The 24,314-nt window shown below is 45.6% G+C and overlaps 1 protein-coding gene across 5 annotated transcripts in view; it reads left to right on the top strand.

Annotated features, from left to right (window-relative positions):
- Positions 1-24,314, top strand: part of LOC119180191 (uncharacterized) — a 218,774-nt gene that overhangs the window by 122,589 nt on the left and 71,871 nt on the right. For all 5 annotated transcript variants that reach the window (XR_012885119.1, XM_037431334.2, XM_075869894.1 and 2 more), the window contains one exon: positions 23,408-23,524. Coding sequence is in view for 4 of the 5 variants with exons in the window: in XM_037431334.2 (XP_037287231.1) it covers positions 23,408-23,524 (117 nt within the window). In the remaining variant the exon portion in view is untranslated. The remainder of the gene's footprint in view (positions 1-23,407; positions 23,525-24,314) is intronic.

Raw genomic sequence — 24,314 nt, 5'->3', positions numbered from 1 at the left:
GCACACCAATAACAACAAACGGTCTATAATAGTGAAATTTTCGTCTTTCAAAACTAAAGAATCTATCCTTTCAAGTGGCCCAAAACTAAAAGGTACTAACTTTAGCATTGGCGAAGATTTCACACACCCTGTTAGAATAGTCCGAAAAGAGCTCGTTGCTTTCGCTAGGAGCAAATCTGTGCCATTTTCACTGCGCTTCCAAACTTTGCACATCGGCTCTAAGCGATACATTTACGACCACGAAGCAGGAATTGTGAAAGAAAAAACATAGGGATCAGTACGCAGACGGCAAGCGCGCCAACAGCCACGTACAAGCACTAAAGCTAAGCTTTCGTTTTCGGTAATTTATACTAACATCCGCAGTTTTCTTCCTAAGCGCGTGCCCCTGTCTAATCTGTTAAAATCATCTGGCAGTAGTATACTTTTATTGACCGAAACGTGGCTTACTGACGACATTTCGGATACAGAGGCTCTGGCTGACTTGCCGCACTTTAATCTTTTTCGTCATGACCGTAAGAACGCACGTGGTGGGGGAGTACTCATCGCCACTAGCAAAGAGCTATCTTGCTCCCTTATCAACATTCCTTCACAACTTGAAATATTATGGGTATTGTGCCGTACCCCACCCGAAACAGTATTACTTGGCGTATGCTACAGGCCCCCTCGCTCTGATCCAAATTTCGCCCGCGAACTGAATGAAGTGCTGTCTACGCTTACTAATAAACACCCATCCGCACAAATCCTCCTCTATGGCGACTTTCATTTCCCGAATATTGACTGGATAAATGAAACACAACTAATTACAGGAAATGCCGAAGCAAGAGAATTTGTCGATGTTTGTCTGAACTTTAACCTTACGCAACTGGTTTCGGAACCAACTCGTGTAACTAGTGAATCTTCGAACATTTTAGATCTTATACTAACAAACAGCCCCGAAAGCTTAGAATCTATCTCCTATTTACGTGAAATCAGTGATCATAAAGTCATTCATACTACATTAAACTTCATCCCTAAAACACGCCACATTTCCAGCAAAACAATTCATATGTACAACAAAGGTGATTATGAAGCAATCAATAATGAACTGCGAGATTTCCTGCCTGAGTTTGAATCCAGTTTCGATTCCAGATCTCTTAACAATAACTGGTTAGTCTTTAGGGACAAAATATTCGAGTTAACTAATACATATATCCCAAAGATGAACTTACCTGCTAATCAAAATATACCATGGTTTTCGAAACTTTCAATAAGGCAGGAAAATAAAAAGAAACGTCTCTTTCGTACTGCGAAACGTAATGGTACTGCGTGCGCATGGGAGAAGTACTATGCTGCAGAAGACGCATATTATGCTGCAATTCGAAGTGCAAAACAGACGTTTTATCGCATTGACTTACCTAAAATTCTAACAAATAACCCTAGAAAGTTCTGGGAAGTTATAAACCCGCAACCGCCGCGCGAAATAACGCTTGCTGACCAATATGGTGACGAAGTTAGCGACGGTGATTGTGCCGACGTTTTTAACATCGCATTCTGCTCTGTGTTCACAAAAGAAGCCGATTCGCCACTTCCCTCGCCACCTACTACGACGTTACCGATAATGACTCCAGTGGAATTTTCTGTTGCTGGAATTTCGTCCCTTATCGACAGACTTAAACTTTCATCATCGGCTGGCGTTGACAACTTTAACTCTAAACTGTTAAAAAACACTAAACAAATTATTGCAGTGTATTTGTCGATGCTGTTTTCATTGTCGCTTAAAACAGGAATGCTGCCAGAAGACTGGAAAGTGGGAAAGGTCATTCCGGTCCACAAATCAGGTAACAGTCACCCCTAAATTACCGCCCCGTTTCACTAACCAGCGTCTCATGCAAAATCATGGAACACGTCATATACACTCACATAATAAACTTTCTGGACGCTAACAATTTCTTTCATTCTTCCCAGCATGGATTTCGTAAATCTTTATCTTGTGAAACACAACTAGCTATATTTACTCATGATTTTCACGCGAATCTTGACCGTAACTTCCTGACTGATGTAATCGTTCTAGACTTCGGTAAAGCTTTCGATAAGGTACCACACAAGCGCCTGTTACTAAAACTTGCCCAGTTGAATCTGCACCCCAAAATTCTTGCATGGATTTCAGAATTTCTTGCTAACCGTTCCCAGTTTGTCGATATTAGAAATAAACATTCTAGCTCCCTCTCGGTAACATCGAGAGTCCCCCAAGGTTCCGTCCTCGGACCCCTTCTGTTTCTAATATATATTAACGATTTACCTATGCATGTATCTTCTAATATCCGCATGTTTGCCGACGATTGTGTTCTATACCGCAAAATTACTAACCCCTCTGATCAAACTGCACTTCAAAATGACCTTCATCGTGTACAGCAATGGTGCGACCTGTGGTTGATGGAGCTTAACCCCTTTAAATGCAAACTCGTTTCTTTTCAACGCCAGCATAATCCCTTGCATTTTTCTTACGTAATAGCTAACTCTACTCTTGAACAAATTAAATCCTATAAATACCTAGGCGTCACTTTATCCAGTGATCTTTCATGGCGCACGCATATCACGAACGTCATATCATCAGCGAACCGAACTCTGGGTTTTTTGAAGCGTCATTTGCGTCATGCCCCACCTGACATCAAACTTCTCGCCTATAAATCTTTAATCCGAACTAAACTAGAATATGCAGCTCCCATATGGAGGCCGCACCAGGTATACTTGATAAATGAATTAGAGTCTGTGCAAAACTGCGCCACTAGGTTCATACATTATTCATATTCATATAACATAATATCATCCCTTAAACGTGAAACTGGTCTTTCGAATCTTTCAGTGCGCCGCCGCATTACCAGCCTTTGTTCGCTACACAAGTTCTTTCACAGCCCTCTTAATCAAGCACCCTACATCGTCCCACCGTCGCGCATACCTCACCGCACTGCCCACGCGTTTCAAATTGCCCGTCCACATGCTCGCACTACTACTTTTTCTGCCTCTTTTTTCCCCCGTGTAGCAGTGGACTGGAATGGCCTTCCCTGTGACGTTCCAGCCATCACGTGTCCATCAACATTTAAAGAGAAGGTCACCACGCACATTTCCGTTTGAAAACCTGTGTACATTTACCTGTAACCCACCTCTTATGTAATACTCCCTACATGGGGGTCTTTAAGGTATTAAAGTGATGTGATGTGATGTGATGCTGGGAGCATCGGAAGGACGCGCGTGGCCAACGAAATCGCAGTCGCTCGACGCGATTTGACAGAACTGCAAAAGTGCACAAGAGTTTAATGCTTAACTAGTCAAAGCGATGGTTCTTTTCGTAAACACTGACAACAAAACCACGTTAGATCAGCGCCTCCTCTATTCTTTTCAGTGCCTGGGAACGCTCTCTTTGGGCTGTCGCGCTCCACCTCCGCTTTCCGCTGCTGCGTGGCAGCGCTGCTCGAGTATAGTACCAAAAGCTGGCGCTGAACGGCTGCATGTATTACAAAGCTTGGGAATTCGTGTTTTCATGCTAGTTTAATTGCATTCGTGCTTCTTGCAGGCTTTCGCGGCTACAGGGGGATTAAAAGAAATGCAAACACAGTGGTGTACTATATTCACCGTACTCCGCCCATGGGGGCAACAAAAACTTGCTAGATAGTCTTTATTATATTGTCACGTGATTACAGAACGACCACAACGTCTGTTCACAGGAGCAGCACTGGACGTCGAGCCGAACCGAACGTTAGAGCACGAGCACACCAACGGTCCACCAACGAACCGAACGTTAGAGCACGAGCACACCATGGCACATACTCGCATTGGCATGGCTGAACCTCGTTCCATGCCTGCGGCATTACCCCCCCCCCCCCCCTCCCTTCGAAAAAAAAAAAAGTACCACCCCGATGACCAATGCCGATTAAAAGTTAAAGTAATCGCGTACGCGCACAAAGATGCATGATGAAGCAGTGTCATGTGGCTCGGGGTAGTGTGGCTTCATCCGTGACACATGAAGAATGTCGGCCTGTTGGGAACGTCGAGATTGCTGAGCTGTGTCTTCAAGCAGAATTTCGTAGTTGACATCTGTGAGGCGCCGTAGTACTCTATAGGGACCGAAGTAGCGGTGAAGTAACTTTTCCGAGCGGCCCCTTTGGCGAACGAGGATCCACAGCCAGACCAGATCACCGGGTTGGTAAATAACATGGCGATGACGGGAGTTCTACCTCTGCGAGTCGATTCGTTGTTGTTTATGGATCCACTCGAGTGCAAGCTGGCGGGCCGCGTCCGCGAGCCGGATAAAGTCGTTCGCATCAGTAGTAATATTGGTCGTGTCAGGCAACAGCATGGCATCAAGCATCGTAATTGCTTCTCGGCCGTGGAGCAACCGGAAGGGAGTGAAACCCGTAGTCTCTTGAACCGCAGTGTTGTAAGCGAACGTTACGTGTGGCAAAATTGCATCCCAGTTTTTGTGATCACGGTCGACGTACATAGATAGCATGTCAGCGAGCGTCTTGTTTAATCTCTCCGTCAGACCGTTGGTTTGTGGATGGTATGCGGTTGTTTTGCGATGAGCTGTTTCACTAAGTCTCGTGATGTCTTGCATCAATTGGGCTGTAAAGGCTGTTCCACGGTCAGTGATAAGAACTGTTGGCGCTCCATGGCGGAGGACGATGTTGTTGATGAAAAAATACGCAACCTCACTGGCGGTGCCTTGTTGTAGGGCTTTCGTTTCGCAGTACCTCGTTAAATAGTCAGTAGCGACTACGATCCAGCTTTTACCATCATGTGACTTCAGGAAGGGCCCAAGGAAGTCCATGCCGATTCGTTCAAACGGTTGTGACGGGGGTGCAACAGGCTGCAATAAACCAGCAGGGCGCACAGGTGGGGCTTTACGGCGCTGGCAATGATTACACGTTTTAACGTAATGCTTGACATCCTGGGTGAGCTTTGGCCAGTAGTAGCGAGTCCGAATCCGGGCAAGGGTGCGTACGAATCCTAGGTGGCCGGAGGAAGGCTCGTCGTGGCAGGCAGATAAAATGTCAGCACGTAGCCCTGGTGGAACGACGAGGAGGTACTCAGTCGCATAAGGTTCGAAGTTCTTTTTGTAGACGATGTCGTTGCGGAGACAAAATGACCCTGAACGTGCGAATGCCGATGGTGGACTCGAGCTGCGACCTTGAAGGTATTTGATAAGTTGTTGGATCTCTGAATCATTTCACTGTTGCTGGGCCAAGTCAGATTCACTGACCGCACAAAGAAAATGGCCATCGGTATCATCGTCCCTCGATGTTGTCGCGAGGGGTGCGTGCGAAAGGCAATCGGCATCAGTGTGCCTGCGGCCCGACTTGTAGACGACTGTAACCTCAAATTCTTGAAGGCGTAAGCTCCACCTCGCGAGGCGCCCTGAAGGGTCCTTGAGATTGGCCAGCCAACAGAGGGCATGATGGTCCGTAACTACTCTGAATGGACGGCCATACAGATACGGTCGGAACTTTGTTATCGCCCAAATAACAGCAAGGCATTCCTTCTCCGTGGCCGAGTAGTTAGTTTCCGCAGATGACAAAATGCGGCTAGCATAAGCGATGGGGTGTTCAGCGCCGTCTTGCCACTGGACGAGGACTGCACCAAGACCGATGTTGCTTGCGTCAGTGTGAAGTTCGGTGGCGGCATCTTCATCAAAGTGCCCTAGTAAGGGTTCACTCTGAAGGCACTGCTGAAGCTGGGAAAAAGCGGCTCTCTGCTCTGGACCCCACACAAAAGGAGCATCCTCCTTCGTTAAACGGGTAAGGGGTTCAGCGATGTTGGCAAAGCTCTGGACAAAGCGCCTGTAGTAGGCGCAGAGACCCAAAAACCGGCGCAAATTCCTTTTGTTCGTAGGTGGAGGAAATGCAGCAACAGCCATGGTCTTTTCTGGGTCTGGTCTAATGCCATCGTGACTGATAAGGTGGCCGAGGAACTTTAGTTCTTCGTAGCCGAAATGACACTTCTCCGGTTTTAGCGATAGGCCTGCGGATTGAGTAGCGACGAAGACGGACTGAAGTCGTTGTAAATGTTGCTCAAATGTTTTGGAAAAAACAACGACGTCGTCTAAATACACGAGGCAGGATTCCCACTTCAGACCGGACAGGACAGTGTCCATCATCCTTTGGAACGTTGCCGGTGCAGAGCACAATCCAAATGGTAACACTTTGAATTCGTAAAGGCCATCGGGAGTTATGAATGCTGTTTTTTCCCTGTCGCGCTCATCGACCTCGATCTGCCAGTAGCTGCTGCGTAAATCCATTGATGAAAAATATCGGGCATGTCGAAGTCGATCCAGTGAATCATCTATGCGTGGGAGAGGGTAGACGTCTCTCTTCGTCACCTTGTTGAGCTTCCGGTAATCGACGCAAAATCGAAGAGTGCCGTCTTTCTTTTTAACAAGTACGACGGGTGACGCCCATGGACGGGTGATGCCCATGGACTGTTCGAGGGTTGGATGAGGTCGTCGTCGAGCATCTGTTTCACTTGAAAACGTATTGCCTCTTGTTCTTTTTGCGACACGCGGTAGGCGTGCTGTCGTACAGGCCGTTCGGTAGGGTCCGTTATAATGCGGTGCTTCACGGTTGGGGTCTGCTTGATTTTGGAGGTGGACGCAAAGCAATCACTATACGTACGTAAAATCATGCGTATCTGCTGTTGCTGCGCACAGGATAGCTGGCAATTGACGTCAACTGTACTGGCTAATGCAGTGTTACCTTCGGCAGCAGTGGCAATCGGAGCGATAGTGGAACATTTTTCGTCATCAATGGCTTCAAAGTTCGCGATCGCTGTTCGCTTTGCGAAGTGTTGGTACTGGCCGCCGAAATTCGTGATCAGAAGCTGAGTCCTCCGATGTTTCAGTTTGACGATAGCACGCGCCACACAAATCTGCCGAGCCAAGAGCACCGAGAGGTTAGTTTCCGCGATGCCACTACTCTTGTTGTCACAGTCGCTCTCCACAGTTACCAACATACTGGCTCGCGGCGGCAGTGCGATGGTGTCGTCAGCAATTCGAAGTGTTGTGGTCGACACAACTGCATCCTTTCAGGGCTGTATGGTCGTTAGATAACGTTATGAGCAGGTCGCGAAGGTTAATAATGGCTCCATGCTCGCGGAGAAAATCCATTCCGAGAATCAGGTTTTGGGAGCATTCGCGCAATACAACGAAGGAAACAACGTACGTCGACTCACGAATTCGGAGGCGGGCAGTGCACATTCTTAGCGGTGTCAATAGGTGACCTCCCGCAGTCCGGAGGTTGGTTCCATGTCCCCAAGGTGTCGTTACCTTTCTTAGCTGTGCAGCGAGGTCAGCGCTTATAACAGAATAATCGGCACCCGTATCTACCAGAGCGGTCAGTGGGTGGTTGTCGATAAGGACAGAGATACGAGCAGAGACCCGTTTGTCGTCGATGGGTCGTCGATGGCACACGTCGGTGAAAGAATGTCGTCGGATGTCGGCAGGCAAATCGGGGGAGGGTCTTGTAATGGTCGATCAACAGCGGCCTCACCCCCAGAGGTCGCTGTTCTTAGTTTTCCCGGCGCGGGCTTGTGGATGTAGGCAATCTTCCTGCAAGGACGTCCGCAAAGGTCGATTGTTGGCCAGGTGACGTGGAACGCCGTGGAGATGGTGAGCGGGATTGGCGACGCGGAAGGGTTAAGGATCGTTGGCTTGCCAAGTATTCGGCGATAGCACGGGGCCGCTCACCATCTCTGGGTCGACGAGCATCCGGACGAAAGCCAGGATGACCCATGTGCCTGTAGGCACACTCACGGTAGATGTGACCTGGTTCACCACAGTGATAACATAGAGGCCGGTTGTCGGGAGCACGCCATACACTGGATTTCCGTGTAAGAGGTGGGTTGCCGTACTGCGGTGGTCCTGAGTAGAACGACGGTGCCGTCTGCAGGGTGGGCGGACGGGACGGATAGCCAACAGCCGGTGCAGGAGTACGTAGTGCTTCCGCGTACGTTAATAGCGGAGCTTCGGCTGGACGCGGGGCCATCATGGGTTGGACTTCGGCTGCACGCAGAGTCGTCATGGGGTGCACCAGCTGCCGGACCTCTTCGCGAACGACATTCGTTAGAGCAGCAACATGGGGCGGAGAACACACCACGTGCAGCTTTTGCAGCTCCTCGCGCACGATACTGCGCACGAGCTCCGTCAGGTCTTTTACAGTCGTGACATCAGTTGTTGGCAGGGCCGACGACACTGACGAAAGACTGCCAGGACGCTCATACTGGTACGAACGCTGCCTTAGCATTCTCTCCATTGTCGTGGCTTCGCGGAGGAAATCCTCTACAGTGCTGGGAGGGTTCCGCACTAGTCCCGCGAACAGCTGCTCTTTCACTCCCCGCATTAGGAGGCGCACCTTCTTCTCTTCCGTCATTGAGGAGTCGGCTCGCCTGAACAGCCGCGACATGTCCTCAAAGAACATGGCAACACTCTTGTTCGGACGCTGGTTTCGGGAATTGAGGAGCCGTTCCGCTTGCTCCTTTCGGTCAGAGCTTCGAAAGGTATTTCGCAACTGGTTGCAAAACTCTGGCCAGGTTGTCATTGTGGCTTCATGGTTTTCGAACCACGTGCGCGCAGAGTCCTCGAGATAAAAGTAGACATACCGAAGCTTTCGCTGCTCGTTCCACTCGTTCACGCTGCCGCAACGGTTGTAGTCGTCAAGCCAGTCGTCGACGTCCTCGTAAGGCTCACCGTGGAACGGCTTCGGAGTTCGCGGGACGTTGAAGAACCATGGAGGAGGCAGCGTTGATGTTTCTTGGGTTTGCGTTCCCGCACTAGCCATAGTACTGCCGAGTTGTGGAAATGGTCCGAATTCAGGAGGTAGGCCTAGTTGTCGCCTGCTACGCCGTAGGTCAGCTGGTTCTTCCAAGTCGCGACTAGTGTCGGGACCTTGCTGCCGATTGCAGTGGATACAACACTACCCCGCACCTCCACCAGAAAATGTCACGTGATTACAGAACGACCATAACGTCTGTTCACAGGAGCAGCACTGGACGTCGAGCCGAACCGAACGTTAGAGCACGAGCACACCAACGGTCCTCTTCTTCTTTCACATCATGGCACATACTCGCATTGGCATGGCTAAACCTCATTCCATGCCTGCGGCAATATTATGTATGACTCTGCCTTTTTAATCAATCATTCAGGCCACAACCGCTTAAAAATAAATGTGAAACAGCAAATAGGGTGGACACTGCATTTGTTTCCATGTCCACTGCACGCATTCTGCAGGCAATACTGTCAAGCCGTGCTGCCTGCTGGATTGCATTAGTCTGATAGCATTGACGTTCTATTTTCTATTTCAGGCTATTATGACCACATCATTTGCATGCCTCAGTATGGCATACTTTTGTGTACCACTCTGCATATCAAACAGAAAAAGTCACATTGTCTTTCTTTTATTTCAATTTTTGTAAATTAAAAAAAAAAACTCAGTATCTCTTATGGATTACTCAGAAAGGCAAAAGCCATGTTCTTTTTCTTCCCAGTCAAAGTATCCAACGTCTTCTGCTTTCCTGTGCAATGTTTTTACAGATAACGTGGTTTTCTGTCTGCCTCAAGGAAGACAGTGCCCCTCACTGGTCATGCGCTACCTTCGGAATCGGCCTAGTTTGACCTTAAATAGTCGCAATATGATGAAATCACGTTATGTGATGTTAAGTGTTGTGACTCACACAGAGAAAGACCCACTCGCGGAACGTCATTATTCTGACGGTTCCATACTCAAAGCAACACACCGAAAACAGCAACTCACATACCAGTGTCCGTGAACACACGCATCCAATCACAAATGCGCACATGCACAACATGCAACGCCACAGAGCGTTGGGCGCAACGCCACAACTCGTTCAATGCAATGCGGTAAGCGTTGGATACAATGCTCCTTCCCTTTTATTTTGAAGCATGGCTATAACTCCAATGGTCCGGAAGTCGTCGCTCTCGGCAGCTGCTTCTTACCTTCTTACGTTGATTTCTGGAGAACAGTCAGGGTGGGTAATGCTTGTGCTTGTTCTGTTGTCAACTGGGCATCCGGTGACTCTGTTGCATTGGGTACTGATAAACTGGGCACAAGCACTTCCGCAGCATGCGGCAACTCAAGTTCACTACGATCACAGTCGCTGTCTGTCTCCAAAAATGGTTTCTGCAAGGGATCAGCATGCACATACCGCATACAGCCTCGGACAAAAACCAAATACGTGCGTGGCATTTTCATGCATGTCACTTTTCCGGGAAATCATTTAACAACTTCATTTGAACTGAGTGCACTAAAACAGCATGACCAACAGAAAAATACCGCGATACACCCCTTCGCTTGTCTGCAGACAGTTTCACTCTCTCCCCTCTGCCTGATAGCTCACTCCTAACATTTAGTCGCAGCAATGTTAGCCTAGTTCTCAGTTTGCGTCTCAGAAAGAGTTTAGCGGGTGTATTACCCGTGAAGGTAGGAGGCGTATCACGGTACGAGAACAAAAAGTTGTCGACACTATGTTGTAGCGATCGGCTTTTCCCGTTTTGTTCATCATTTAGAAGCTGTTTTAGAAGTGCTTTCTTTGTAGTTTGCACTGCTCGCTCAGCCACACCATTTGACTGTGGGTGATATGGTGGCATCAGCGCATGTTTTACACATTCGCTTTTAGAAACATCTCAAATTCTGCTGCAGTGAACTGAGGGCCGTTATTGGTAACCACCTCAGTTGGAAGGCCATGCAATGCAAACAGAGAACATACTGCTTTCTCAGTTTTTGTTGCTGTCGTTGAATGCATTATTTTCACTTCCAGTCATTTTGAATATGCATTCACAGCAGTCAAAAACATGTGCCCTTCCTTAGCTGCAAAATCTAAATGCACTCTTTCCTGTGGAAATTCAGTCACTCAGTCACCACAGACATGAAGGCGCTGGCTGTGTTTTCAGAAGGACCGACTGACATGTTTTACATTGGTGAATTACTTGTTCTAGAGCATTATCGATGCCTGGCCACCACACCATTGAACGTGCTACAACTTTCATTTTGGTGATCCCCAAATGCTGCTCGTGTAAAAGAGCTTGGCTTGCAAACTTTCAGGTATTACGACTCTGTTATTCCAAACAATACAGCCATTATCAACAGCCAGTTCCAACCGATGAAACCAAAATGGCTGCAGCTCATTTGGAATGCCTTTTGGCCAACCGTGCCATATAATGTTTCGAACGCTCTTTGGGAGCTTGTCACGGTGTGTTGCACATTGAATGTTTTTCGCGGTAACTGGCAAGTCAGTTAGTGTAGAAAAGTAATATATATCTTCAACAAGCTCTTCCTTATCAAATAGCGGCAGGCGGGACAAAGTGTCGGCTTTAGCAATCGCTGTCCCCGGTTTATGCATTATTATGTAGCGATAGTTAGCCTAGAAGGTCAACCATCTATGTACTCTCGCAGTAGCCACAGCGTTTCCAAGTCTCTTTGGATTGGACAACACTGTCTGGGGCTGGTAGTCTGTTACCACCTTAAAAGTTCTTTCATAGAGATATTTATGGAACTTTTTCACCCCAAAAACAATACTTAGGGGTTCTTTTTAATGTGCCCGTGATTCCGCTCTGACACAGTGAGACACCTTGAGGCAAACGCTATCGGTTTCTCGACACCATTCTCTACGTGTGATAGCACGGCTCCGATGCCACAATCCGATGCATCATATGTTATTTGCATATCTTTGCGAACATTCTATAACTGCAGAACACTTTTCATCGGTCAACAACACTTTGTACTTATTGAACGCATTGTCACATTCACGTGACCAGTGCCATTTGTTCTCTCTTTGTGAAGCAGCTCATGGATAGGTTCTAAAGCAATTGCCAAACTTGGCGGAAATCTGGAGTAAAAATTTACCAAACCCAAAAAATCTTTTAGTTTTGTCACATTGACTGGTTTGGGCGTGTTTTTTATGGCCATTACCTTATTCTTTGTAGAATGCAGACCATTTTTATCAATTTCATGATCCAAATAAGTTACTTTTTTTTTAAAAGAATTTGCACTTTCCGGCGTTGACCTTTATTCCATGCTTGCTTAGGCGTCTGAGCACTTGCTCAACTCTTTGCCGCACTGCTCGTATGCCTGACCAGCTATGGCGACATCGTCCAAGTAGCAGGCTCTTCACGCGCCGCGGCCAAGGATCTGGTCCATTACTGCTTGGAATATGGCAGGCGCACACGCGGCGCCGTAAGGCAGATGCTGAAGCCTAAAAAGGCCTAGGTGTGTATTCACTGTCAGTAATTCCTGTGCTTGCTCATCTAACTCAAGCTGTAGGTAAGCCTTTGATAGGTCAGTGACAGAGAAGATGGTTCTGCCTTGCAATGTCGTGAAAACGTCCTCTGGTAAGGGCAGAGGATAGTGGTCAACTTCAATTGCCGGATTGAGAGTGACGCGATAGTCACCGCATAGACGCAGCCCTTTATCTTTTTTAGGCACAATAACCAGAGGTGTTGCCCAAGCACAATGTATTACTCTGTACACTAGCCCTGCTTTTTCCATGTTCAACAATTCCTGCTCAACCTGCTCAAGAAGAGTATATGGCACTGGCCGCACCTTACAAAAAGCTGGTAACACCTTCTTTGAGCTTGACACTGGCCTTGAAACTCTTCATGCTGCCATAGCCTGGTTCAAACACTTCGCTGTACGTTTCTGTTACAGTAACTGAATTTGGCACATGCTGAATGTGCGTGACTTCATGCCATCTAATTTTATTTTTGTTTAGTCTGTTTCGACACCGCAATGTTGGTATTCTAGCTCTTCCAGCATCTTTTGCTATGACCAGAGGCAGAGAATAGCGATGCTCATAGCATCGAACATTAACATCTGTAGTGCCTTTGATCTCGACAGGTGTGCCGTTGTAGGCAATTAAGTTCACATTAGCTTCTCTGAAGCAAGCTGAGGGAAAAAGCCAAGCGCACTCAGATTCGGGCATAACCGACACAGCAGCACCTCTATCAAACTCCATGCAGACTTTTTTACCATTTACCTCTAGCATAACTGTAATAGCTGGTGTGCCGGAATTTTGATCAGTGTGGCACAGCGTAAGCAACTCATTTTCGGCAGCATCACAGTGTAACTGCTCAACGACCTTAGTTTTACACATTTTAGCTATCTGCCCTTTTTTCTGACATTTGTAACAAGTACAGTTAACAAATCGGCAACTTACTGGCAAATGTTGACCTGCATAGCGATGACACACTTTAGTCCCATGCTGCATGGTTTTTTCAGCCTTCGCGAACATACTACTCTTCGCGTTCTTGCCAGCATTTGCTTGTGGACGCCATCTTTTTGCTTGTCCTTGCCAGTGCAGGTCGGAGACGCTTGCTGCGATGCCTTCCCTCGTCATAGAGGCCATCTGCTGCGTGTCTTTCGTAGCAAATTCCAAAGCCACAGCAACGGTGCAGGCGCGTTCCCAAGTCAGCTCAGCGTCTGGCGGGGCTAGTAGACGACAGCGTACCGCGTCTGCTTGAAGGCCTGCGATTAGTCGGTTCCGCAGAGATTCCTCTATAAATTTGCCAAACACACACGTTGCCATCAGATTCTTTAGCGCCACGATGAAATCGGCCACGCTTTCATGCTTCTCTTCTGTACGTCAGTGGAGGCGATACGTTTCCGTTACCACGAAACTCATGGGAGTGTAGTGCTTTTCAAATGTATTTACGGCATCCTCGAATGTCACTTCAGTCGGCGTTTTCGGAAGAAGTAAGCTTCTGAGCGTCCCATAAGCCTTTTCATCAATCGTAGTCAAGAAGACTTGCAGTTTTTTTTCTTCTGCAAAGTCATTCACGGCGATGAAGCACTCGAGTTGCTTTAGGGAGACCTAGAAGTCCCTGGTGTCCGGGTCAAACTCCGGCAGTTTGCCAAGTGTAACGCCCGACGAAACCATCTTCACGGTATCGTGCGGTATTCATTCCTCGTCCCCAGTTTGTTGTGACTCACGCAGAGAGAGACGCACTCGTGCAACATCTTCATTCCGACGATTCCATACTCAAAGTCATACACCCAAAACAGCAACTCACTAACCAGTGTCCGTGAACACACGTATCTAATCACAAATGTGCACATACACAACAACAAACAAACAAATCCACCAATCCCAACCGTGGTGCCATCTTTCACACGAGCAAGTTCACTATCAAACACACCACGCGTTTTATGCAATGCCACAGATCGTTGGGCTACAACAATCTGTCAACAGATTTGGGCACAAGCAACTGACAACAGGCGGCATTTTTCTTGCCAGTTACACTGCCTCAAACTAAAAGTCGGCATTAGACTTCAGACTTGAACAACAGCGGCTGTTCACAACATTGGCCGTGGTTGCAGGAATCATGCCGCATATGCAGCTATTCTTGTTTGTTATTTGCACCACCACGACTTAATTTTTTTAAGCTTTGAAATGATGGAATCACGAGGCATAGTTCTTGAATTTCTCACTAGTGCTTTTTCTCGGTGGAAACACATCTAATACTCAAAAGATTTATGAAGGGAATGGGTGATCATGTATATCCATAAGAGCAGTCAAATGGCCTTTTGTGCTATTTAGCACATGCACTCCAGGCTCGCTTATAAGGTGTGAGACCACTGTACGGTAACATGCATCACTGATTATTAAGCACCCAAGCTTTCAGTATTAGCTTCTGGGAAATGCTGCTTTCGAAAATCGATTATCAGGTACTAAAGAAACCGACTCACAGTCAAGAGAACATTACGGTGACAAAAAAATCTTCCATGCATCACTGGCATGCGCCCTTTGGTATCGGCCTGGCAGACAACGCGCAAGCGTTTCAGTCAAATGGCCGCAAACAACACCGACACATGCCTTTAATGTGGGCTGGTTGCTCAGAATGACAAGTGCTTCACGATTCTCGTGTACAAGTTTAAATTATACTTTAAACAGCGGGGACACAGCTAAAAACTGAACTATTAATGCAGCCCCGACATTCATTTCTGCGAGAGGTGACGCGACAGCTGGTCGACTTTGGTGGCAGAGCCTGCCGGCTCAACGCCGCACTAACGCCAACGGCTGGTTCCCATTGCGCTTCACTTTTTCGCCCAGGCACTGGAAAATAGAGGAGGTGCTGAACAGATACAACCACTAATAGCAAAAAGCAACATAGTTTTGAAGAAACGTGTGCGGCCAGCACATGCAGATAACTAAGGGAACTACCGTTTGCCGCAACTGCTGCAAGTGAAACCGTGATCACGGCGACACGAGCAATAGGAACTACGAGCTCGATATATGCGTGGCTAACGATGCGGTCGATTAAATTCAATGAAGGCGTAACAAAAAGGCACAACGTGTTTCGATGTTCATGTCAACCTTTGCTCATGACTGCGCTGGAGCAGGCTTCAGCACTTTTCAGCTAGCCTCAAGCGAAGTGTCAACGCTCACTTTTGCAGCAGCCAGCCGCGCCGTCCCTTATTGGTTCGTTTTCGTGTGTCCGAGAAGGCGAGTTCTTTTGTCGGACAGAAATTTTTTATGTATGTGTTGTGATTTAGAAAATGATTTTGCTTGTTTTTTTTTATTATTATACGAAGTTTCGGATGGTAAGGATCTTTTCAATGCTGCTTGAGATTCGTACATATCTCTAAGATTCTGCTGTAATAGAGATACCCTCAGCATTGTTTAATAGCCCCGAGAACGAACACTGGCGTCGCTGCAGCCGCGGCAAAGGGACGTCACGGCACGGATTGGCCTGCTTTGCTGCTGACGCATGCCAACGGTCGCTTCTTTCCGAGCTCCCCGTTTACCCGCTCTTCAGCGACACGGTGGTGATTTCTTCTCAATTTCGAGTTGCAGATTGCTAAAGGTACAAAGTAAAGGTATTTATTGCTGTTAAACGTTAAGCTGCAGAAAGTATGGATCCATATTGAAAATGAAGGCGCAGGACAGCAAGACAGCAGTTGTTTTCACCATGCACGCACTCGACGAAATCAATGCTAAGAAAATATTCGCGCTAAATGGGTTTGACTTCATGAAAACTTGGCATAGATTATGCGGTTAGACATTTCCATCGAAGTACGACAATTTAAGTTAGGACGTATTCAGTTTACTCACAGCATTGAGATTTACCATGCAAGTTATGTCTGCCTCTGCAAATAATGTAGCTCATTAGACAGAATTCTGCTTTGGTATGCAGGAGACTTTAGATGGATCGTTATTTCATACACAATCACTTATAATGCTAGTGAGAAAAAAAAAGTAATGCTGCAAACCACAGAATGGTTTCTGGAATTCTGTGAAGTCGGTATACTCGGACCTCATGTACAGATTTCTTCTCAGCAATCGTCAGGATTACGTAGTCGCATACCCTGATTTACGCAAACAGCTGACTCGATCTACCATCATGTCATAAACTGTAATGTTCACTTCGCAAAGAAGCACTGCTGATAGCAATTGTTTGCAAAACCAACGCCAGAAGGTCGAAATTAACTATTTCGATGGCACATGCTGGGATTCAATCCCCCGACCTCCGGGTCAGCAGCCTACGTGATAACAAAACGGCCTTTGCCTCAGTGAAGCAACGATTGGTCTCGCACGTCATGTTCATATACAGATTGATGCTGTTCTGGGATAATCAATCATCGGAAAAATTTATTCATCAAGTGGCTATCTAAACTGGTACTTAAAAGTGTGACAGCACAGTTGCTAGGACGTTGCACGTAGATACTATCTGAAATAAGTAGCAGTTTCTGCAACTAACCTCAACTTAATTTTCTAGTGAAACGCAGCGCTGAAATTATTTCCTAGATATGTGAGGTGTACGCACGCCACAGCAAGATTTTGATGTCATGCAATCCTCCCACCAGGTGGCGCCACTCCAACTTTTCGAGGCTAATAAGCGATAATAAGACCGCAATGCCTATGTTTACACTTACAAAACCGTTCCTGACCCCTATTTTTGTGATTTTTTTTTGTGTGTGCGTGTGTGTAAAAAAAAGTGGAGGGAAGGCAGACGTACCCCCTTCGCTGGTTGCCGTTGTCGCCAGGGTTTGCTATCCTTGAACTTGGCAGGTATGTGCTTGTATCGTTATACGAGACAAAGGGCCGCATACAGTGTCACTAGTTGCTCCTCTAGCGTCACTGTCACGTGCGCATCGGTGCGCACCTGTGTTGTGGAATATGCGCACCTCTCAAAACTGTCTTGCAAGCTCACCTCCATTGAGTGTGACAAGTTTTGAGTCCGAGAATGACAGCACCTCAGCTTCAAGCTCTCATGGTGACAATGTCAATGATGTGATAGTTGCGCCAATTGCAATTAACGGTGCCACAAGATAAATCCTGCTACATTTCCACCATGCTGCGCCAAACATGTTGTGTTCATATTTCGAAAATGAAGCCACAATCTCTCGAGGTTGAAACGCCGTGCCACACCCCACACTATCGTGGCTATGAGAACGCATAAATTAAGGAAAACGTGCGAGCTTGTGCAGTGCTAGTTGGATTGCCTTTCCGCTACACCATAAACTGCCTAAATAATGTAAGTCTGCAAAGGAATGCCACGGCCACTGGATGAAAGAGCGCACTGTACGGCCTGTCGCCTCGAGCGACTATCTATGGGAGAGTGCGTGTCAGCTCCAGGGTCAGTTGCGACCGGGGCGGGTACTGGGGGACGGTAAATCGAGTGGCGCTGGCTCTCTCAGGGCAGCAGCCGCAGCAAACTGGCTGGTGTTTGTCGCAACAGTGACCCACTCAGTTGTTCTAATTAGTGTTTTTTTTAAATCTAATTTATGGCAGCGATGACATATCACGTATTTAGTAGACTACAAGGCGTTATCTAGTTAAAAAGTCGATTGATTTTTCCTGTGCGTGCCGAACACCTGACATTTTTTTTCAGAATCTGTTTTTTGCTTTGAGGCTGGATGAAAAATCTACAATGCATGTAGCTGAATAATATGGCACTGAATTAGTGACAATGTCGTTCTATTTATGAGGATGCCTTAAACTAACTTATTTTGATTTTTGTGAAAATTATTAAGTATTTTTACGTTTTCTCAGCAGGAATGCTTGACAATTTATTTCTTAGACACTTACCAATAATCGTTCATAGTTTTTATATGCTGAAAGCGTATCAAAAAAGCATAATTTGAATATTTTTCATGTTATCCGGTACATGGTAGTGTGCCGAAAAGTAGTTAAACTTCAAACCTGGGTAAAAGTGGTTTCTACTAACATGGTGATGCGCTCCACGTAACTTAGTTGAAGAGGCTGCCAAAGTATTAGAAGTGGCATTCAAACTTCTTGATAGTTCTTACTAGGCAGGGCATGTACACACACACACGCACGCACGCACACGCACGCACACACGCACACGCACGCACACTTACGCTGTAGGAACTCAAGCATACCAACTTTCTTGCCCTCTCCTGTTGCCTCTCCTGTCTGCCTCTCCTGCTCCATCTTATACTGACACAGCATCAGAGAATCAAGTTTATGCAGCAATAAGTTCCCTTGGTTGATTTCATACTATCTATAGCATCATAGAACTTGCTATCAATAGGGCTATCTTTAGTTTCTTTTACCATCGATAGTGCTATAGTTACTTAACTACTGATAGTACCACTGATAGTCCGGTATCACTACTTTGTGGTCATATTGAGTTTGTGTCCAATGCTTCTTTCTTTCTATCAGTTTTTTTGTTTTTTGTATATTCTTGTACTTTCTTTTGTATATTCCTTTTTTATTATTGTACCTGATACCTGCAAATATGTTATTACCAATCATGTGTTGTGTAACCCTCCCTCTGTAATGCTTTATGGTGCTGAGCCTACTGTGACAAATTTATTTATTTATTTGATTTATTTTCAATACTGTAGACCCCAGTTCTGGAGTCATTACAGAGGGCATATTGCAGATGGTATTCATTCAAACAGAGCATAGAATAACAGTCTAAGTAATATACGGATTCAATTACACTATTGGTAAACAATAACAAAATACAAGGAACAATGAATTCTCCATACAGTGAAAAACAAAAAGATATTCACACCAAAATTTGTTATACACTGTTAGAAAATACATATCTATGAAGTGCATCTGGAATATTGGCAAACCATCATTACCTCTAATTGCGTCAGACAAGTTATTCTGCATCTTATTTGTGCTAGGAAAAAAAAAGAACAAAAAATACTGAAAGGAAGGGCATCAATTTCAAAGGCACTAAATTTTTCTGTATGCGTGATATCAGAAGAGCAGGACAAATGACAGTGACTGAATTAATAATATGCACAGCTTTCTAGCAGCAAACTCTGGAAACTGCTGATTTGTGCATATCATGCCAGGAATTTGAACGATGCATTGAATTAGCAAAAAATAAAAGAAGAAACCATTATCTTCTGTGTACCAGACGAAGGCATAAAGGTAGGCCCGATCAAGTACTGTGTGGCCTGCTATGATGCACTGTGCAAAAACGGAAAGAGGAAAACCACATAAGTATGCGAAGCATAGACGCACTACTGTATGTTTCGCATGGTTTCTAACATTGTGCAGAATGCGGATAAAGTGTCAGCATTAGTAATGCTTCCATTCAGTTTATTCAATTTGCATATTATTAGTGAGAAAAATGAGTTCCCGAAAATGCCGCTATTTGTGAAATATTCTTGCAGACTGTACTTGTGCTTATAACGAGTAGGGCGTGACTGTGAAAGTGTGACGTACTTTGACACATCTACCTTGTAGTGGCCATGTAGCAACTGGTACAGGAACCTCAGGTGCACCTCTTTTGCTCTAGTAGTTTGTTTATTAATGCCAGAAGATGCGAGAAGGTTAGTGGGAGAATCTGTACGTTTGAAGTTGTGTGCAAACCGTTTGGCTTTGTGTTGCACTGCCTCTAATTTACCAATACTTTTTAGTGAATAATGAAACCAAACTATGCTGGCATATTCTAATACCGGTCTTACAAACATGGTGTAAGCCAAGAGTTTTGCGGGTGCTGGTGCAATTCTCAGTCGTCTTTTTAGGTAGAAAAGTTAACAAAGTGCGGCCGCAGTGACGTTAGCTATGTGTGTGTCCAATCTCAGGTCATATGTTAATGTAATGCCTAAGTACTTAGGCTGCACAACATTAGTCAGTGCTGAATAAAAAGATAAATAAAAATAAATAGCCAAGAGTTCAACGTAAGTTCGTCTGGTCAGGTATCATGATGGGGATTCAGATGCGGTCACTGACCAATTCAATGTGGTGATGTTGACTTGGTCAGTGGCCACATCTACATCCTCATAAAATAAATGTGTGGCCTGTGTGACTGAGAGCAACAATGCCTGATTGGTCAAATTATACATTACCTGCTTATTAATTGCTAAAAGCATCCAGGAAATTTACAATGAAACTAATGGCAAAATCAGAAATGTGCCTGGGGTGTTTATGAAAGTTTAGAGCAAAAGTAATGCGCTAAAAACTTCTGCAAAAGATTTCTGTGTTCTGACGTGGCAAGAGCTTCAAGATTTGTCGAGGGAATCTACAATTAGAGGACTTCGCAAGTTGGAGAAAAACACGAATGGAAGTTACTCACCACAGGCAGTAAAATAGCCAGGGTAAAAATTTTATGCATCATCTACTGTGGCAACTGGGGAATCGGTGAAAACATATATTTAAGACAACCTCGTTATCAGACGTCCTCAAACAGTAGAACAGAATCTGCTGCCCGATGAGATAGTGTTTGCACCCAATTTTCCTTCTGCCTGAGAGAACTTTATATGGACCCAAAGTAGTCGACACCCGACAGATCGAGTGTCGTCTACCTTGGAGGGGCTTTAGTTTCTCCAGAGATGGATAGACGGCTCAAAGTAAGTTTAGTGCCTAGTGTCACATGTGTTGTCAACTGCTGTCCGCTGTGCGCCAGACAACAAACAAGGCCCATGAAAACGGAAAAAGAAGCACACTAGAAGAGTTGGTGTGGACTGCTTGGCAAAGTGGAACACAATGAATAGTGGATCGAGAGAGAGGGTGCTACAGTCCGTGATCAAGTATTTCACGAGCAACAAGCTTAGCCTGGTGCAATCCAACAAGGAAGGTGGGTTTGTTGTTCTCTCTGAAAAACTGTACAAAGAAAAAGCCGCCAATCTATGGAAAGAAATGTCAGACCGGTGAACCTGTTGCCAACACGATTGAAGACAAAAGTGCTCAAGCTTTAGAAGCTGCAGAACCTTGATGCTTCGGCCCTAGAAGTGAAAAGGTGTAGGAAAGGGGACCTTCATATCTTCTTCGCCATGAAAACCCATATTTCGGCGGTTCCATTTAGGGCCGGTGTGACGGAAGACAACTCGTGGCAGAAGTGTGTGAGTGGGTCTTACACAATGCCTTGAGTAGCTTGGAAATCAGCCACCCTTTTGGTGTGAATTGCTCTTTGTATGTGATAGAAGGGCTTCAGTCAAACAATCTGTGTGCAAATGCCAAATTTCATATTGAGGAACTGTTTTATCAAGCGGACTTCTTTTGGCTGTTCATGAACAAATTGAACAGTATAGGGACAAAAAGTCTATCACTTCTAGTTGTTTAATTATCGACTCTTGTGCAGAACTTCTATCATTTTACTTGACCGATTCCATGCATTGTTTTCTTCAGTGTGCACAGAGAAGGCTCAAATGCTCAGCATTGGCTCAAGTGTGGCGCCAGTCCTTTGCCAGATAGTTTTATTAAAGTTTCACAATGTCGTTTCACAGAATGACAGTCTGCATTTTTCATTATGTTGATGAATTTTTTTAGCACTTTTAAACATTAGTGAAGGTGACAGCATTGGATATTTTTCTGCAGAAATTTTAGCAACCTATACCGCATGCTGTCAAATTTCACTTATGGACTCACTTATGAACTTTGCCAAGATTGTTCCATTTGACCTGGTGGCACATTTTAAAGGCAATGGCCGTGCCTCTTGGCTTTATGCCCCACGTACAAAAAGAAGCATTACTCCCCTTTGAAGCATGTTAAAAAGGTATTGTTTCTTTGTAAACTCTTTAATAAGAGTTGTGTGCATTCAGTACACCTAGGACTCCAGGAACAATCAGCCAGGCTACCCTGGATCTTTACTGCATTCTGTGGCGGGATCATCTTTCAAAAAGCTGAAAGGAAAAACTAAAATAGAGACAACTCTGCAGGTGGTGCACAAAAAGCATGTAGCCCAGCACGGTGATGCCATATTTCATGGAATCTTGCATAGCCCCAAGAAAGGAGCCACAAAGAAAGGCGTATGGCTCGTGTTGTTGGCACTGTGCAAGCTGTCCAGGCTTTGCAAGTGTATAGCTATGCAAGAAGTGATTCGAACACCGTTTGTGAAAACAAGCAGGCAAACATATTCACAGATAAACTAAGAATAGAGACAACTCTGCAGGTGGTGCACAAAAAGCATGTAGCCCAGCACGGTGATGCCATATTTCATGGAATCTTGAGTAGCCCCAAGAAAGGAGCCACAAAGAAAGGCGTATGGCTCGTGTTGTTGGCACTGTGCAAGCTGTCCAGGCTTTGCAAGTGTATAGCTATGCAAGAAGTGATTCGAACACCGTTTGTGAAAAGAAGCAGGCAAACATATTCACAGATAACGCTGTTCTGCTAGTACACCGAACTACCTTGTCCTGTGGCAGTGTCTACATCGGTCAAATGGGCCGATGCCTCAGTGACAGGCTGCAAGAACACAGCTATCTCCTCCCCACAGGCACTGGTGGAAACTTGCCTCTGTGTTACAAAAGCTGTGGCTTCAAATTTCAAATCAGCGATCGTAATTGGCAAACGTAGAAACGAGAGTGAACTTGAAATCTGTGAGGCCTTCGAAATCAGGGAGCAGAGCAAAACATCACTTGTGAGCGAATCCTCACAGATAAATAATTTGCGTTTCTAGATATACTAGCTGGTAAGGTTCGCGTTAAGTGTTTTTGCAGTTTGACACCTTTTATGCTCTGTACTGTTAGGTGTGCAAGTTTGACATGGCTCAGATGTTCTTTCTACGCATGCGCTGCTGATTCATGTGTGGAGATGTGTGCACTTGTATGTCCAGCACTTGTCTTGGGAGGTTGTTGTCCTTCGCTGTCTTCATGTGGCTTTTCACTGTTTTCATTTTTCAGCTTAAATAACTACGATTCAAATATTACTTTGAGTATTTTTTTTTGATGGTATGTCTAAGGCTTTGTATTGATCGTGTGGACTCTCTTATTACGATGTCTGTATATGCTAGTTTTATGGCTGTATTGACACTGCTGTTTTTTTTTACATTTTATTCCTTCTTTACATGTGTAATCAACCCTCTATGATGCCCTATTCTGGTGTTGTGTGTATTGGTACAAAAAAATAATAAACCTGGTAATATTATACAAGAAAATATTTACCACAACGTACGTGAGCACGCGTTTCCATTGACTTACTCGGCTGTTGTGCTTCTGCATTGCAGTCTCTCCACCCCAGGTGGCGCAGATGCTTTGACCGACTGACAGCCATGGCTAGGGGCCACCTGATTCGGAGGCTGATGAAGACACACCGCGTGCAGTCCATCATCCAGACCATCAAGGTGAGGGCTGCTCTGGCAAGCTTATGACCCTTATTGTAGGATGCATGCCCAGAAATCGGGCGAACACAGGGAAAGTGAAGCAGGCAGATCGACTGGCTGAGTCGTTCTTGAAACTGCCCAATATAAGCTTCTTCAAGCATCACAAGGAAAGGGGTAAAGGAGAGAATGCAAACACATTTATGGACACCTCACGTCAAGCTAACCTGCGTAAAACATTGCCCTCTGTCTTGTATAGATTAACCGAAATGTCTTTTGCGCAATCATCACTCTTCTCTTTCATGATTAAAGCATCTAAGAGTTCATGCCCTACTTTGATGCTGCTCTTTCTTAAAATCTTCATTTTTTCGAGCAAAGGCTCATATTCTAAGCATGTACTGCAATGAGGGGACAGGTCCGCTCCTTCTCTATTTAGAACTGACAAGGCATGCTGGTCTTGAAATGGAGAAAATCGCAAAAAAGTTTATTTTTGAAAAAGTGCACTATCGCGAAGTTCTAACATTAATAATCTCCCAGTAGAACTTGAGAAAGCCCCAATTCAATCGAGAAATATTTAACCCTTTCGGCCCTGGCGTCCTATTAAAAAGACAGTGTAGTATCGTGCAGCCACAGGCCACGATGCTGAAGCACCAGCCGACACGAGGTACGCAGCAGCGGGTAGGACACAAAGTATGCAGCAGCCAAGCAGTAACTCCTTTATCATATACAATGCCGCGCATATATACACAGGGTAGACCCCCTGAGGACGAAAATACTTTACATGAAACCAAATCTGGCAACCATGAAATTGAAA

The sequence above is a fragment of the Rhipicephalus microplus genome, chromosome 7 (assembly GCF_043290135.1).
Source record: "Rhipicephalus microplus isolate Deutch F79 chromosome 7, USDA_Rmic, whole genome shotgun sequence".
Taxonomy (NCBI): Eukaryota; Metazoa; Arthropoda; class Arachnida; order Ixodida; family Ixodidae; genus Rhipicephalus; species Rhipicephalus microplus.
This window is presented reverse-complemented; position numbering and strand designations above follow the sequence as displayed.